General features: G+C 42.4%; 2 protein-coding genes across 2 annotated transcripts; one reads left to right on the top strand and one right to left on the bottom strand.

The window, feature by feature from the left end:
* Positions 1-8010: 8010 nt before the first annotated feature.
* Positions 8011-9261, top strand: LOC123402694 (probable beta-1,3-galactosyltransferase 3). The gene is made up of 5 exons (XM_045096637.1): positions 8011-8261; positions 8308-8519; positions 8613-8676; positions 8767-8839; positions 8989-9261. The coding sequence occupies exons 1-5, from the start codon at positions 8011-8013 to the stop codon at positions 9004-9006; spliced, it is 618 nt and encodes a 205-aa protein (XP_044952572.1). The 3' UTR covers positions 9007-9261.
* A 7536-nt stretch (positions 9262-16797) lies between these two features.
* On the bottom strand, positions 16798-17363 carry LOC123420737. The gene has a single exon (XM_045107424.1). It carries the CDS (start codon positions 17295-17297, stop codon positions 17052-17054), a length of 246 nt encoding a protein of 81 aa, XP_044963359.1. The 5' UTR covers positions 17298-17363; the 3' UTR covers positions 16798-17051.
* Positions 17364-18563: the final 1200 nt, after the last annotated feature.

Genomic DNA, 18563 nt, shown 5'->3' with positions numbered 1-18563 from the left:
ATGAGCAAAAGGTTTATGGACTGAGCCTTAGGGCCAGTTCTTTTGGTGGCTCTTGTGAGCTTCTAGAATAAGCTGCCCCCTACCCAGGTTATTCTCGAAGCCCAACCAAAAATATATTTTTAGAAGCCTACTAGTCAAGTATTAACTAGTAGACTCTAAAAAAATAAATTTGATTGGGCTTCTAGAATAAGCTGGAATAGGGTAGCTTATTCCAGCTTATTCTAGAAGCCAGCAAAAGAACTGACCCTTAATGAGCCTGGCAGCTTGTTAAACCACCCCTATTCTAGATGCTATATTATGTGACAGCGAGACAAGGAGTATTAGAAATTACGCCCTCCAACTCAATGAATAAGGCGCAAACGGATTCTAAAATTCAAGTTTCACCATAAATTAGACCAACTATTTAGTAGGATTAGATGTAAATCAACATACCATTAAATTTCTATTGAAAGTAAGTTTTACAGTGTACTATTTTGAAGTCACAAAATTGTATACTTCCTTTGTTACGGTTTAGAAGGCACCCTTCAGATTTCATGCATTTCCAAAACTGAAAAGGATTAAAGCAAGTTTCATTTATTGCTTAGTACTAGTACACCATAATGTGTAATTAGGAGTACTACTACTATTGCATGCAGCGTGTGAACGTGGTGTGAATCCATCCGGTGCAAAAGGCTGGAAGGTTTACTCCATAATAAAATCTCAACTAATTAGGCGCGGGGGGTTTACTCGATGTAATAAAATGAGTTAATCTCTCGCTACCTTGGTCCCAACGATCTGGGCTAGGTGCCTTCTGAACGTGATGGAGGAAGTATTATTAATCTAATTTATGGTCAAGTTGAATACTTATTAAAAAATGTGGGCACCTTATTCATTGGAATGGAGGGAGTAAACACAATCTGATTGCGCTCACATGCATATGCTAACTGATAAAACATGCAACATCGAAGAAACCCAAAAGGGAAAGTAAAAGAGCAAGTCCTAACAATTACTTGGAAGGAACACAATCTGTCTAAGCAGCTTCTGCATACGCTGGCATCTCTCCCGATTAGATGACAAGTGTTCCAGACTCCCGGTGCATTGACTCATATGATTTTCTGCTACGACAGTTGCAACCTACCTGCACAAACATGTGTTCTATTGTGCATTCATTCTAATCAGAGAAATTAAAACATTTGATTAATTAATATACATTTCTGTATAGTCACTTCAAGAATTTTGGGCAAAGAGTGGATTTTCAGCACCCGGGTGCCTAGGCACCCTCTATAAACAGTAACATCAGAACAAATAGAAAAAAGAAAAAAAACTGGAAGTTTGTAAGATCAAAGATGATAAAAAAAATTAGGTTCTTGCAAGTTTTCATGTCAAAAAAACATTTGAGAAACTCTACACAGGAAAAATATTTTAGTACTTTAAATTTTAAGCATTTTTAACACTGAAATCTGAAACTTGTTTGTACACGTTTCTCTACAAGATATTTTGGCATGAAAACTTGTAAGAACCTACAAAGTTTGACTATCTTATATGTTGCAATTTTTTTAATTTTGCTGTTCACATAGGGTGCCTAGGCACCCGGGTGTTGTTACACCTTTCACTTTTGGGTATCATTAGCTGCTAATACGTAGGATTTTCTCTTAATCTTTAATGTTTTTATGTATGTCCTTCAAGCTAGAACTGATTGTTTAGTGATAACATAATGGTACTAGTACAATCCAAATTTATTTCTGAGCCTACCTATGTCCCTTTGTTTTTGTTACTTATGACAACATGTCTTGAACTCTTGATATACAGCAACTTCAGAACATTTTAACATGCGCACCTGCTTTGTAGCACTTCCTAATTAGATAAAGCCAGAGGATAACTGAGTTTCTGAAAGATTTTTTTGTTTAGATGACAGCTAGCAGGCAACTACTATACTTGAAGAGTTGAAGACTTTGGGTGTTATGCGAAGTCTTCCTATTCAATTTATAACATTGCTTAGGAACCCATCCTATATTGGACTTGGGTAGTACCAACTGCAGGCCGGTTAAGCTATCATATTCAATCTGCAATGCATCAGCCAGGGGAAACCCGATGCGTGGAAGTCGACTGGTTCGAAAGTTTGTTGAGAGTCGGCATCAAGACCGGTCTAGTCAACTGCACTTCTGTCAAAAAAGCATCTTCTTATGATCTTATCTGATATGTAACTGAGCTATTTTATTCCATCATCGTGCCTGTTCATACGGCTGCGAGATTTGAATATTACACCTTGCTATCTCGAGATTAAAATTTTAGTTGATGACGCCATTTGATCTGTCGTGTTCCATTAGTCCTTTCTGTGAAACAAGTCTTAATGTGTCTTACAATATCTTACAAAATCCTGTTCATCAGGAGGAGGAAGCTACGTGATGCTTTCGGAAGTGAAAGAAAGGTGGTACGCGCTTTCCATGCTGCACAGGGCACGCGGATATCATTGCAAATCATTGTGAAATCATCTATATGACTTTTTTTTATTTTGCTAACCTCATGTACCATGGGGTATTTGTGAAATCATCTGGTAGAGCTGAGTTCATTGTTTACTGTTTTTGAGATAGCTTACCATCCATATCAAATGGTCTGTTAGAGCTGAGTTGATAAGTCTGAATTGGTGATGCCTCATGTCTGGATCGATCTTATTGCCACCGAAGTAAATTTATGTGCACATGGTGGCAAAATTCTATATTGAAAAAGAGCTCTTTTTCGTGGCACCCTTTATATAATTACAACTTTTATGGTGATTGGCGATTTTAGGAGCCGTTCATCCACCCTAATCTTACGGTAGAAAAATAGAAGTTACAAAGAGTTACGAAACTAAAATTACGGGAAATTACATGTAACGGTGGGACCCAATACAAAACTTTGACGCAACCAATGCTTCTAGTTATTTTTTTATATAATAATACTAAAGAAAATATTGTTTCTGTCGGTTCATCGTTGGGGCGCTTTTGTAAAAAAGCCTCTAATCTTTTTGCTATCCAACCCGCAGTACGTTTTAAGTGATACAAACAAAAAATGTTTCATTTTTACAGAAATACACCTGTAGTTATCGGAATTCAACTCGCACTCCTGGCCATAAGTCAACCAATCGTTACACGCGACATAAAGGAAAAAAGAAAACCCAGCCACGCTCACGACCCTGCCTCCCGATCCCATCTCCATCTCCATCACGTCGTCCCGCCCCGCCCCTCACCGCGCGCGCCCGCAGTCGCTGCACATCCCCGTCGCGTTGCCAGCTCCTACAATGCCCCGCCCCGCCCCAGTTCACGGCGCGTCGCCCGAGGTCACTACATATCCCCGATGCGTCGTCACCTCACACATCGCCGACCCTCCACCATGCGTCCGCGATGGAGCGCCGGTGGGCGTCCCTGTCAAGGTGACTCACCTCGCCACCGTCGCACCTCCCCCAGCATCGCTGCCATCGCCTCGCGCTGCCGTGTACAAGTTCGAGTACTCCTTTGCGGCCATCATCTCAGTGTGGTTTGTCCTCATCGCCGACATCAGGGTGTAGAACCTCACCCCCATGATGCTACCATTCTCAGGGCACTCAACCCTAGGTACATGGTTGACTACTTTCGAAGGAACGACAAGGAGGCGTGGCTCTCTTTCGGGGGCGTCATCCTCTACACCACAGGTACGTTGTTCAACTTTAGTATGTGAGATGCCTATCTTTCTTTATACTCGTGATCAAATTCGCTATCTGCTATTGATAACGGGATCACAACATTAGGAGAATGATGTGATGGACAAAACCCAAACTATGAACGTAGCATATGATCGTGTCAGTTTATTGCTATTGTTTTTTACATGTCAAGTATTTGTTCCTATGATCATGAGATCGTGCAACCCAATGACACCGGAGGAGTACCTTGTATGTATCAAATGTCGCAACATAATTAGGTGACTATAAAGATGCTATATAGGTATCTCCGAGGGTGTCTCTTGAGTTGGCATGGATCAAGACTGCGATCTGTCCCTCCGTGTGACGAAGAGCTGTCTCAGGGCCCACTCGGTAATACAGCATCACAATGAGCTTGCAAGCAATGTGACTAAAGAGTTAGCCATGGGATCTTGTATCACCGAATGAGTAGAGAGACTTGCCGGTAAGATTGAGCTAGGTATGGAGATACCGACGATCGAATATTGGAAAAGTAACATACCGATGGACAAAGGGAAGTGCATACGGGATTGATTGAATCCTTGACATCGAGGTCCAACCAATAAAGATCTTCGTAGAATATGTAGGAACCAATATGGGCATCCAGGTCCCGCTATTGGTTATTGACCGAAGAGTGTCTCGGTCATGTCTGCATAGTTCTCGAACCCATAGGGTCTACACACTTCATGTTTGGTGACGATATAAGCATAGCCGAGTCATTGTATATATTGGTGACCGAAGGTTGTTCGGAGTCTCAAATGAAATCCCGGACATGACGAGGAACTCCAGAATGGACCAGAGGTGAAGATTAATATATATGATGAAGTTCATCGAAGTCTAGAGGTGTTCCAGGGCATACCAAGAATGTGATGGAATACCGAAAGGGGTTTCGGGAGGCCCCGACAATTTTTTGGGGGGCTCATGGGCCAAGGAGAAGGGGCGCAGTAGCCAACTAGAGGGTTGGGCGCTGCCCACACCTCAGCCCACTTCGGCCAAGGGAGAGGGCCTCAACCCTAGGGCGTCGTCCAACCCAACTTGGGTGGTACCCCTAGGGCGTCGGCCAACCCAACTTGGGTGGTACCCCTAGGGCACCGGCCAACCCAACTTGGGTGGTACCCCTAGGGCACCGGCCAACCCAACTTGGGTGGCAAGACACCTAGGTGGGAGGGGCCACCCCAGCCCTAGCCTCTGCCGGCCCCTAGGGGTAACCCTAGGGTGCCCTCCCCTCCTCCCTTCCCCCTATTTATAGAGAGGGTAGAGGGAGGGCAGCAACACAACAATTTGCCACGATGTTGTTCCTTCGCTCCCTCGTAGTTCTTGTCCTCTAAATATCATGCAGTGAAGCCCTGCTGAGCTATCACCACCATCACCTCACCACGCTGTCGTGCTGGCGGAGGACTCGGGCTGCTACTTCATCATCGCTCGCTGGATCGAGGAGGTCAAGACTTCATCAAGTCATACGTGTGTTTAACGCGGAGGTGGCGTCCGTTCGGCGCTTGATCGGGAGTTCGTGGGACGGATCGTGATTAGATCGCGAAGACGTACCACTACATCAAATGTGTTCCTTTAACGCTTCTGCTAAACGATCTACAAGAGTATGTACATAAAATATCTTCCCTCGTAGATGTGCATCTCCTAGATTGATCTTGGTGAGTGTAGGGAATTGTTTTCCATGCAATGTTCCCCAACACTAGGTGTGGTGGAGATGCGCATGTTGAGATGGATGTGTGGCCATACAAGGAAGGACCGAATCGGGAATCATGATATACGACAGAGAGTTGGGGTATCACCAATTGAAGAGAAGCTGGTCCAACATCGTCTGAGATGGTTTGGGCATATTCAACGCAGGCCTCCAGAAGCTCGAGTGCATAGAAGACGGCAAAAGCATGCTGATAATGTCAAGAGAGGCAAGGATAGACCGAACTTGACACGGAAAGAGTCCATAAAGAGAGATTTAAAGGATTGAAGCATCACCAAAGAACTAGTCATGGACAGGGGGCATGGAAGCTTGCTATCCATGTGCGAGAACTATGAGTTGGTCACGAGATTTTATGGGTTTCACCTCTAGCCTATTCCAAGATGTTTGGGACTAAAAGCTTTGTTGTTGTTGTTGTTGTTGTTAACATTTTCAAACATTATTTAAGTGGGAACATATTATAAATTTCCCGAACATTTTCAAATCATGAACATTTTTAGAATTAGTGAATAAAATTTGAACAAGTTTTGGTATTTCTAACAAGTTTTCAATTTGTGAACAAACTTTTAAAAAACAGAAAAATAATTACAAAAAAAATTGAAACGCTAACATTTTTTGAAATTTCAGAATAAAAGTTGGAAACGCGAACATAAAATTTAAAAACATGAATATTTTGAAAATTTGTGAACAAATGTTCTTTAAAAATGAACAATTTTTTAAAATGGGAACATTTGTTAAAAACTATTTTGTAACCTTTTTTGAATTACTAAACGTTTTCTGAAATGAAGTGAACACATTTTTTATTTCTGATGTTTATGAACAAAATTTTGTAAAGGGCAGCATTTTCTTTAAAAATGAACAAATTTGTTGAAATACGAACATTTGGCAACAGGGAGCGCGGGTTGCGGCCATCAGGGTGGCGTGGCCTCGCCAGATCTGGGCCATGGCGCCTTGATCCACGCTCCAGCGATGGCATTGTGCGGCTCCACGACGGCTAGGTGGGCTCCGTATGGCTCGTGGCTGGGCTTTCCCGGTGTGGGAGCTTCTACAGCGATTGCCCTGTTTTTGCCAGATCTGACTAGTGCGGGAGATGATGGGATCTAGAGCTGCTGCTGCCCCATGATGAAGTTGCAGCGGGGCATGAGGACGATGCTTTGTCGGCGGGGCGTGAGGCCCATGGTTGCCGGAGTAGCTGCCACGGGATGGAGTTGTGGCGGCTTCAGTTGTTCATTCATGGCAATACCGGGAGCTGCGGATCAGGATGGTGGGCGGTGGATTTTTGTGGCGACAAGTCATTTTGGACACTAGGCTACCAGTGATCGGACGAAGGTCGGGATGAGATGCCATGACTTTGGACAAAGGTTTTCCCTTTTATAGAAACAACATGTTGCAATAAATCTCAGAGAAAAGTAGACGTGGTTTTTGGGGATAAACAAATATGTTTTGAACTCGCAAAATAATGCCATGATTTATAAAAATAGTTTGACAATTTTTAGATCAACAAAATAATTCACCTGGAACAACATTTGGCACTGTTTTTCACAAAAGCCACAACAACAAAATATCCAAATTCTACCAAGTGTTACTTTTAAAAATACCTAGCAGAAAATTAGCTAGAGAAGCAACATTTCTAACAATTTAGTTGAGCAAGTTTTAAACCACACATATCTATTAATTGAATAAGTGGGGGTTTTCATAGCTTGAAAAGGACTTGGCATAGGACCAATTCACACCACATGCAAGCACACATCACCCACAACACCACAGCACGTCAACAAGCATGCTGCAACTTATGACATGATGGTTATGATGCCATGATGCAAAATGACATGGGGCAAAAAATAATTATTAAACTCAACCACATGGCATAGTTGGAAGGTTCAAATCATGCAATACAATACAAATAAGGTAAGGGGTGCACTTGGGCTGTTACACATATGCTCTCACTCGAAAGGCACCTAGGCAACCTCAAACAATAAACCTGGATTTTGCAAAAAAAAAAAAAAAAAAAAACTAGAGACCGGACATAATGGACATATTTTGACTTGCATATTTATATGTTACAAACACCATATGTCAAGATGTAAAAGCATACTTTATTGAGTTTTTTTATGTAAAACCATTTTGGGGAAAAATAGGTAAAACATTGTAAATATATCGTGTTCAATATACATAAGGGTAAGACATCCAAGTTTCCTTTTGGTTGACTCAAATTATCTCTGCTATTAAAGCAGGATCGAACGTCGTGATGGTTCAACCTAGCGATGGTTCGACCTCTCCCAGCGATCTCACCTCCTTGTACGGCCCTGCACATAAAAAAAAGAACGCACCCACGAACGCACGATCCCCTCCTGCGATGCTCCCAACTGAGCCTCCTGGATCTCCGCCCCCCTCTCTCTCTGTCTCCACCTCGCTCGATCCGCCAGCGCAACCGACGCCGCCGCGATCGATCCCCGGGATCCATGTCCATGGCCGCTGTCACCAAGAAGAAGAAGGTCATCATCGACACCGACCCAGGGATCGGTCCGTATCCACCCGTCCCACGCTCTCACGATCCCCTCCTCTCTCGCGCGTTGACCGCGGCGTCATATCGCCGTCGCCGGCCTCTGTGGTCTCCCCAACCCCGCAGTCGACGGCGACCCGGATGCTTGCGCGCAGCGCCGTCCCCGGCCACCTCCTCCGCTCCGCCGCCGCCACCGCCAACCCCGCAGTCGCGACGGCGGCGCTACTGCAACATCGCCGCCGACCCGGATGCTTGCGCGCAGCGCCGTCCCCGGCCACCTCCTCCGCTCCGCCGCCGACTCGGATGCTTGCGCGCAGCGCCGTCCCCGGCCACCTCCTCCGCTCCGCCGCCGCCATCAGTGTACCTTTGATTTGTTCCAGCAAAGCATCAAGGTGGATTTTTATCTGACTAGAGTTCAAATGGCTCCTCCTCCTGCAGGACACTGGACAAGACAATAGGAAACTTGGAGACTAAGCTTCCGGCTGCAAGGACACTGCAGGAGTCATTCCTCAACGGCTCTCCGGTTTCACAGGAGTATAAGGCCTTCGAGTCGTCTGGAAGGCACAAGTACCTCATGATCATCAGCATCAACACGGCTTTCAGCATCTGTAAGAGGAGGGATTCCATCCGCAATACCTGGATGCCACAAGGTTTTTTTCTCCCACATGGAATTGTTCGTCCTTCTATTCTTGAGGCATTTTTGTGGCATGAGTTATTCATGGTGGAATGACCATGGAAAACAGGAGAGAAGAGGAAAAAACTGGAGGAAGAGAAGGGCGTCATAATTCGTTTTGTCATTTGTCACAGGTGTGCAACATGATTATTTTTCAACCTCGGCTTGTCTCACATTTTTCAGTCCAATTGGTAATGATGAATGGTTATTTGGCACAATTGCAGTGCTATTTCAGGTGGAATTGTGGATAGAGCAATCGCGACAGAGGATAGAAAACATGGAGACTTCATGAGACTTGTAAGCTTGAATTTATCTGCTTTACTAACAGTTATTAGTCGTTCCTACAAGAAAGTTGTTAGCCACACCCGTGGGAATTGCCAATGTAATTGTTACGCACGGGATTGATATCGCACTCGGTTATTATGTTTATTCTTTGTGATGTTTAGGCTCTGAACATGGTCTGATGTTGGGCCAAAGATCCAAGGTCTGAAGCGTTCAAGCGGCATCTTGCCAGGGTACCTGACTTCCTGTGGATCTCAGAAGATGGCATGAAGGTGCAGGTATGGTGATATTTTGGTTTTCATGCACTTCTAGGTACTTTGTTGTGTTGCGCTGTTTTTGTTTATGTTATGTAGTGAGAAGAGAATATGTTTTCATTACTTTTTGCCCTGATTGGATGATTCATGGATGCGCTACTGCTATCAAATTAAAATCATGCTAATTTACAGATTAATAATTGAGAGGGAGAAAATCATTGCCAGTTTTACATTCAGTGATGCACATTGCATGTGCAGGAATTACAAAAGCTAGAAAAACATATCGTTTTTATATTTACCTCTGAAATTACAGGGGTGTGTTAAGAAAAGGTAACCAGTCCATATGTGCCTGGTAAATTATGAGTTAATTTTTCAGCATAACTTTGATATTTGGTCGTGTAAACTGGCAGCACGGATACTGGTACAATCATATGAACCTTTGTTTACAATACCAGACGCCTTCAGTTGTTTCAGAAAATTGCTATACGTATCTAGAAGTTCATCGTGTCGCCGCCCCTGTTCAATTGTTTCAGTTACTGTACATGTCGCTGCCCCTGTTCTCTGAATACATGCTTCTCATTTCTGTTCTCCCTATGCAGGCTAGAAATAAGAAGTTGCAGATGGAGTTCATCATGTACCAGGATTGGTTGAAGCATGATTCACTAACATGGATGAGGCCTGCAGCATCCTACAAACTAGAACCAAAGTCAGAGTCTACTACTCAAGTCTGTGTCCATGAATTTATTATAGATTGGTAAAGAAGAGGACCTCATGTTAGCTTTGATCTTAGCAGAGCCGGAGATAAGCTTCAAACTGAATTTAGGTGTTCAGTTTTTAGGGATCAGTAGCCTCTTAAACCTTGGGCCTTGGTTCCGAACTGTTAATCGGTAAATTGAACTAGCAATTGGTGAAATGGCTTTATGGAGTATCCCAATGCTCACTGCAAATATGGCAGTATTCGGATTTCTAACTTCTAAGCATATGTCCATGCAAGCTCTGGGATGCACTTTGCCAACGTTGTGTCATGTGTTTGCATCTTAGTATCTTGTGTTATTGGACATATGGATGAAGATCATGAGCCAAGGAAAACCCCTCTCCCCTGCATTCAGTGCCTTCCCATGGGGCTCTCCCATTCATGGTGATAAGCTGTCGGCCAACCGTGTGTTTAATACGGCTATGACAGGAGAAGAGCCTTTGCCGGCAAAGCGAGGCGCACGACTCACGTGCTCGAGGGAGGGGATGCGAGGTGGTCTTTGGGTCTTTGGTGCCTTGCAAGTCCACGCGGTGGCTGTAAGCTCGGACCTTCTTTCTTCCTGGCCTCTCATGGCTACACAGAGGTACATATTACAGAGCGCACTTGCAAGCCTTTCGTGTAGAAAAACATTTATCGGAACCAACTGATTCATGGTACCATCTTGTTACTCTTGTTTAGACATCGTCCAGGGGAGACGTAATTTAATCTAGCTGATTTTTAGAGTTATAATCTCAATAAGTGAAATATTAACCTCATGAGATCTCTTCACTAATTTTAGAATTGAATTTTAGATCCAAACAGATTTAGTCCCCGTAGAAATTTGTGAATGGTGTACGTCCAATCTGCTTTCGGCCATAGCAACATGCACATACAAGGGCTTGCAAGCAGGAATGATGATCGACTTTTGGGAGACTAGCATGCACGAAGAAGCTAGCTAGATAAACTTTCGGCCGTAGCTAATAAATATACTCCAATGCATTTCTTCTCTGTTGAACTATTTATGTCGCATTGCAGATGCCTAATTATTGGAACTATGAGCAAGTAGATCATCTTTACAATCTCAACGATTCAGTGATGTTGAAGCTAATCACTCGACTTCACTAGCTTCGCAACATATAAGGTATTGCACCAATTTTAAATTTGAAGTTAATTGGATTGATAACTTGGTACTGTAGACATAATGACTAGGTATTGCTAATTTTTCCAACAAAGCAAACTTAGGTTCATATGTTCCGAGGAGCCGTCCGCTGTTAAGGAGGAGGCAGTCGAGCCGCGGACGCCCGTGGCCTGGGCCAAATGAGAGCATTTGTTTCGTTTATGCTTCCAGATAAAATTCATTTACATTTAGAGTTCGTGTTGAAGGTGTGGCGTTGGCCTCTGCTTGAGATGAATTGCCTCTAGGTTGTTCGTGTGTTGTGTTGTTATTGTTCTTTGAGTAGCCGTTGGTTCCCCTTTTCTTTGTGTGTGTTTGTTAATTACTTCCGTTTGTATCTGTAAGGAAGAATTATCTCTACTTTGCCGTGGCAATGATCAAGCTTGACCGGAATATCTGTCACAAAAATTCTCAGTTAATACATATTTTATAGAAGAAAAAAGCTGACATATTTACAATTATGTAGCGTAATGTTAGATTGAAGGTGAGGAACGAGGCCCAAATTGTGAGCAATCCAACCTTCATTCTAATGGCGGTAATGTGTTATGAACCCTTATCATGTGTATATTTGAATTTATGTGCAAGCAAGGACATATTTGACTATTGAAGAATAAGGTTTCAGCAATCACAACATTTTCTCTCCTTTTCATTGTTAGTATGATATGTCATTGATTGCCTTTTCTTTCTCTTGAGCAAGGATAATGATTCATATCTGAATGCCCATGTAAATCTCTAGCATGGATGTAATATTGTACTGTAACCCATTGGTAGAAAAGTCAACACTAGGAGTCAAGCCGTTCTGTTTAAAACTTTCAAAACCGCTATGAACTCTGGTAAGTGATTATAATCCAGTCGGGCAATGCATCATGACATCTAATTACTGAATATGCAGTACACAATCAAAGTACCAACAGAAGTTCTGGTTTGCTGCCATCTATTAGCCTACTGAAATTGTGATATGTGTTATTTACTCGTAGCAGTTTCTGTAACTGTTAAGCTCACATTGTTGTTACATTTTCATTTAATTGGAGGTGATATTTTATTTGTGCAGGTCCCTCATTTGATCTTATTCTCTGGTGCCAGTGCTTTATTTGGGGGTAAGTTTTTGCAATGAAGTTCAGTAATCATTTTCTTATCTAAAAAGGTTCTTGAAATTAGCATCTATACTAAATATCCTTTGTATAGAAATTTGAATATTATAGCTGAAACATGAAACATGTTATTTTCTTGTTTTGTTTATGCATTGGTAATCATTGTAAATCTACATGGCCTGCACACATTTCTGAAGGGTGCATGCAAATCCTGTAGTGAGGTTGATAAAGATTTTAGGTGCAATAGAAAGGAATTATTTGATCAGGGTGGGACTGGACATGGGGTATGCTTCATTTTAGCATTCTTTAAGCATGGTATCTACCTTGCCAATTTCTGTTGTCCTCACAAAGTAAAAATTAACAGCTGAGCAATGTTACACAAGACATATCGTATTCTTGCCAGTTCTACGAGTCTTAAATTTCTTAGGTTAGCAAGACACGATCTCGAACAGGAAGTGGGTCATGTGCACTTTGGCAGATTAGAGCGTATGATACATCCTGGCTTGTTCCAAATATCTGAAGTCTATTTTGTATACTTAGCTACATGTTGCCAGTCATGTTGCCAACATTAACTAGGCGCACTAGCAAAGAATGGTTGTTTACTTTCTTTTTATCCTCTGCCTGTTATATTGTAAATTAAAAGTACTCCTGAATACTCACAAGCCATATGGTGGAGCGTGTAATCAAAGCAATTGCATTTTTGAGAGACATAATGCCATATAATGCCTGATCATCTGTTACTCTGTTTCTTGCAGCATATGCGCTCCCAACGTTTTCTCAACTCACTGTGACATCTTATTATGCTGCATCAAGTGCCTCTCACCACGCAGTTTCACATATCACACGCCACATCGAGAAGGCCCATTTATCTGGCGCTGCTGACGAGAAGTCTTGATTACCTGCTTGCATTGAGTTTGTTTGGTGCACATGCCATGTACATGGTATATATGGACTCCCTGCTTATCCGAGACTACAAAAGAACAGAAAGGAAAGAAAAGGCGGAACGAACCAAGCAAAAGAGGCACGACAAAGAAGGCTACGGCACCCTTAACCAAGTTGTCTGGTGAGAGCGAGGACAACAAATTTGTCATGGAAGAAGCGCAGCTGATGACGGTGGAGAAGGTGGTGTTGTCCGATTGCACGCCGTCCCGCAGCATTGCGTCCCAGAGCGCCTCCGTTTTGCTCCAGCGCTGCCGCTTGCGCAAACACCTTGAGCACGACGTTGTACAGGATGACCTTGTTGCGGACCTCCGCGTTCTCCAGGAACCAGCGCAGCGCGAGCACAGTGGTAGCCGGGTTGCCGGCGGCCGTGTTGAGCATGATGGCCGGTCCTGCTCGGAGGGGGCCTCGGGGAAGGCGGCCTCGAGCGCAGCAGCGACGGGTGCCTCGGCGGGCTCGCACGCGGCGAGCGCTACCGCGGCGGTGGTGAGGCGGGCCCGGCGTCTAGATCCGGCGCGCGCGCGGGCGAGTTCGGCGGCGCGCGGGCTGTTGGGGTTTACCCAGAGAAACCTTGCAGTGCTGGAAATCTTGGGGTTCTGGCCATCGGTTATATTAGGCTCGATGGTGTATCCGACTTACATCGGTTAACAGTAAGTCTGTGTGATGTCGGTAGCACCAATAACGACGATGATAACAACGTTCATCTCGTCTCCAGGTATATAATTTCTTTTTTAGTTAAGGTGGTTCCTTGCTTTTTTATTACAATATTTCTTACAGTAATATGAAGGTGTGGTAATATGATTCTGTTTCACAATGTTGCTATTCCGTTTACAGAGGTTAGCCATATTATAACATGCTTACGAGCTTTTATTTGCCAAACCATAGGAAGTGGTATTTGGTGCCGCTTTGCAGTTGTAGAAGTAGAAACACACCCCCACAATCTAAATAATTAGTGTTTAGTTGCAAATATGTTCCTAAATTTATACTCCCTTTGTCCCATAATATAAGAGCGTTTTTTGTATTAGTATAGTGTTAAAAACGCTCTTATATTACGGGACGGAGGGAGTATAAGATATTTGCTTTAGATCACTTCCTTACTGTCCTCGAACGATATTGTGAATTTGTTTGGAGGAATAAATTGGTGCTTTTATATTTTTCTGTGTAGTTGATTAGTTATCTCTATGTTCTGAATATTGCAGGCCAATGCATGAGATAGCATTAGCATTTGCATCAACTGATAAGCCAAAGCTACTTAGTCAGTTAAACAAACGTAGCAGGACAAGGCATAATCCCCATCTAAGTAGGCCTCTGCTGTCATGACATTGTAATTTTATTTACAGAGTTGGTCAACCTGCTATTAGCACAGCAAACGAAATTCAGTATATGCAGAAGCTGGCAAGTAGTCGGTAAGAAATGAAACAAAAAAATAAATGAATAGAAGAAGAATTTAAATAAAATAAAATATAAGAAACAAGCTATCAAGATGCATTGACAGCAGAAACATAATGTGCCATGGTAACCCAAATGTGAATTAGCTATCATGAAAACCACTTAAAAGAATTATTGTAAATTTTGTAAATGGCATTATTGCGGATCTTAAAGGTATCATTGTAAATTAGAGTATCCTTTTTATATATCTTCTTTTCACGAGACAATTAAACTATCTGAGACAAGCGCATTGCATATCTATGTGTTTAAACTAGGAACCAATAAATCACTTGGTTTATTTGACTGCATTTTAAAACTATGTGTTTAAACCAGTTTAAGATGCGCGATGGTGATGACATGGACAACATATGGAGTAGTTCGTCACGGAGGTCAGTGGGCAGGAAGTGCCTTGTTTCCTTTGAGCTGCTCGAGAGAGTGACGAAATCGGTGCCCATGATCCACGCCCACATGGTGTTTTTCGAGCTGTCTCAAGCTGGGGGAGATATGTGTCCTATCTGCTGACGCAAGGTGTCAACTCTGCTAAATTAGTGATTGCTAAAATCCAAGGTGCTATGTGATTCTTTAAAGGCATCACAACTTTATCTTGTTGTCAATGAGATTTTTTTTCAGATTTATATTATTTTTCTTTGGATTGGTGAAGTTTTTTAAAGTTTTACAATGTATTTGATGCAAACATAACACTGTCAAAATCTTGGTTTTCATTCAAAGGAAAGATGTGCCTGGGGTACTTTGTTAATCCCCTTTTCAAATATGATTACATGATACTGTATATTTCTTGATCAATTAATGGTGTATTTTTATGCGTGGTGCTATGAGAAATAGTGGATTTTGTGTATTCGAAGTATCATGGTCATACATGTCTTTCCATATCATACAACATGGGTCATTTTATGATGAACACACAATAAAAATAAAGCAAAGCAAAGGGAAAACAAGAATTTGTTCTGAGATAGTCATACATCGGTAACATCGCATACACATTAGCCTCAGTATAGACATTAATTATAAAACAGAAAATGCAGGTAATCAATCTGTATGTATAGTTTTTAATAATAGAGATTCCGTGGCAACGCACGGGCAGCCAACTAGTTTAAAGTAACTACAATATTGTGCTTGGCTCTGAGGGGATAAGAACCAAATTAAATTAGTTGTGAATAAACTGCATTCATTAATCATCTCTGAAGTCAAAGGAAAATATAAATACTGAGCCACAAAGACCCCATGTCTCTACAATTATGTTTGTGAATGTCATAGTAGTAGACTTTTTGATATATGTACAAAACATAATACTTTGTGAGTACTACATAAATGTGCTCTATGTAGAAATTATTAGCCCTCTATTTTTCATAGACCTCGTTATCCACCCTTCTTGCACTAGGCCAGGAACAAACTTGATAGTAAATGACACATGAGTAAAAAATATATTGATGGATGTGAGCAAAAACCATTATTGTTCAACATTATTTTAGGCGCGACAAACAACAACTTTTATTTGAGTAGGAAAATCATAACACCTAAGTGAGGAGTCGAAACCACCTTGAGAAAAAAGCCTTATGCTCGTGAATAAGAAGTTTTGGTTTCAGGGATCCATGGAGCTCTTCATTAGAAAAAACAATGAGTATATGTAGGACTCAAAAAAATAGCCACAAGGGATTCTCCAAAAGTGGTAACTTTTGGCACACTGAATTTTGTTTATGACGTGACAAAGAATTAACTTAAAAGAAAAGGGTAAGAACCCGCAATCATTGATCAAGCTCCTAGGTGGAATAAGAAAGCAACCGCACATATATGCGTATGTACTATTATGTCCTATTGAGCAATTTAAATACAATGAGTTGTTGGTTGATGATAGGGAAATCCAATTCAGCTCTTGCGAGCATACGGTACTGCCAACCAAAAATGTTTTTTGTAAATGTCAAAAAAAATTGAAAAATAATTGATGTGTTCTTTGTCACACACAAATGCTATCTTCAATTTTTTAGTGAAAAATCATAAGCATTTTGAGCTGTGTGAAAAAAAAATCAAACGCCAAATGTTACACATAATTTTTTATTTCATCGACGAAGTACCGCTATCCCGTTTTGCATGAAAATTGTCAAGACGCTTGTTAGACTAAGATGAACATCCATACAAAAAAGTAAATTTTAAAAAATTTGTTTATGAATTATTTTAAATTAACTATTCATCAGGGAGCATATGCTCCCAAGAGCCGAAACGGCCCTCCCGTTGATGATATGTCTACCTTTTCCAGCAAACTACAATACAAAGTATTAGAGAGGCTCCAACAATTTAAGCATATGTATACATCGGAATGAGCAAAAATATGAAGAATATTTTCAGCCGTGACTTGTATAGAAAGGAAAATATCCTGATCTAAAATAGCCAGTAACACAACTTCCGTAGGAAGCCAGAGTAGATCAATTGTTTTTTTTTTTTTTTTTGAGTGTAGAGTAGATCAATTGCTGAACTAGTGAATTATTTACAACTTTTTGATGCAAACCAAAGAAGATGTCAAGAGACGGCACATGAACACGCGGCTCGATTATTACCGTTAAATAAACAAAACACAGCCTTGGTTATTTAGTATTTACAGCCGGAATCCGAAGCGGAGGAAGAAGAAGCAGAGCCTGGCGAGGACGACGAGGGACTCGATCACCCACAGCAGCCGGAACACCACGCTCTCGTACAATAGCCGGAGGAGGTGGACGCGCGGCAGCCGTCTCCTCTGCCGCCGCAGCGCCGTGGTCAGCGCGCGAACGCGCAGCAGCGACCCGCCACCGGCCGCCGCCGTCATCTTCTTCCGTATCCAATCCCGCTTCCTCCCGCCGGCCATCGGCGGCAATCGATCTTCAGGTCGCCGGTGGTCGCACGTTCGCCTCCGTTTCACTGTTTGGATGGTACTAACACGGTTGCTCTGTGGACTCTGGGATGTCTCGAGTCTTTTATGCTAGAGTGCGACGCGGTTTTGCACTTGCATCAACACAATTTTTAACATCTGAATATGGATTGAGCCGGCAGATTGACCTGACTGGATGTGCTGGTTCAAAACTGAGATGGTCAAGAGCGTAAAAGTCACCACCCGGCAACTTCGTGGAGGATCATGCGCCAGAGCCGTGTCATGTGCAGTGACGATCTCTCGTGGAGGTTTTGGCTTTGACGTTAGCCGCAGGTAGGGTGGACCGGAGACAAGTATTCGTTTTGTGTTCTGGCCTTCCTTGTGCAATTGCTATGGTGCAGTTGGTGGCTGATGGGTGGGTGGCTTGGTTGGTGGTTATTCTGCTCATGTTGCTGACCTGGTTTCCAATTTTGCTATGTCAACTGTTTTTAAGGTCATGTTTGGAACCACTCAGATTGTATAATCTAGTTTTTTTTTAATTTATTTTGTCTTCAAACAGAACAGATTATGGTGTAGATTATAAAAAGTAGATGGACAGATTATAAAAAACTCACAATCTACTCTACCCAGCTAAAATTAGATTATGGATTGCTAATGACTCATTACCCTTGTAAAGTTGAAGATAATTACATTTCTGCCAACGCCACCCTCCTCTTTTGAAAAAAAAACAGAGGACAGACAGGTCAATATGCAATATAAAACCTGGATTACAGTTTAGATAATCTGGTTTCAAATATGCATACCTAAATTATTTATATAAACCAGATTATATAATCTATCTTCATAATCCAGATTATCATAATCTATTATGGTTTCAAATAAGGCCTAAGTTTGCTTAGAGCCTGTACAGCCGGCTGCCCCAAACCCGTCGTAAACATCCGAACGGACGGACCGGTCACAAAAAAGTTGACCCACCCGGTCTCAAATCGGCTTACGTTTGGGTTGTTCGACGCCCCTCATATCCAGCCCAAATCTAGGATGGATATAAGGCAGCCCGGACACGCCCGTGCACGTTCACCATGTCGGAACCGACATGCCCGACCCACCATCCCATGGATGTCCCACAAAATCCTCAATCTGTCTCTTCCTCCGAACCCTAGCTCACTTACACTCTTATTTCTCCTCCGTACCCTCTTTCCTCTCTGATTTCGTTTGAATCGGGCGTGATGTCGGGCTTCGACGGTCACTCCGGCTCCGACCTCG

This window comes from Hordeum vulgare, chromosome 1H, assembly GCF_904849725.1.
Source record: "Hordeum vulgare subsp. vulgare chromosome 1H, MorexV3_pseudomolecules_assembly, whole genome shotgun sequence".
In the NCBI taxonomy this organism is placed as follows: Eukaryota; Viridiplantae; Streptophyta; class Magnoliopsida; order Poales; family Poaceae; genus Hordeum; species Hordeum vulgare.
Note: the sequence above shows the minus strand (reverse complement) of the source record. Positions and strands in the feature narration are given on the sequence as shown.

Excerpts from the sequence above, each read along its gene's own strand:
- LOC123402694 (XM_045096637.1), top strand. The coding sequence starts at position 8,011 with ATGCTTGCGCGCAGCGCCGTCCCCGGCCACCTCCTCCGCTCCGCCGCC. Across the intron at positions 8,262-8,307 it reads TGTTCCAGCAAAGCATCAAG|GACACTGGACAAGACAATAG; the intron begins GTGGATTTTTAT and ends CTCCTCCTGCAG. Across the intron at positions 8,677-8,766 it reads CGTTTTGTCATTTGTCACAG|TGCTATTTCAGGTGGAATTG; the intron begins GTGTGCAACATG and ends GCACAATTGCAG.
- LOC123420737 (XM_045107424.1), bottom strand. The coding sequence starts at position 17,297 with ATGGCCGGCGGGAGGAAGCGGGATTGGATACGGAAGAAGATGACGGCG.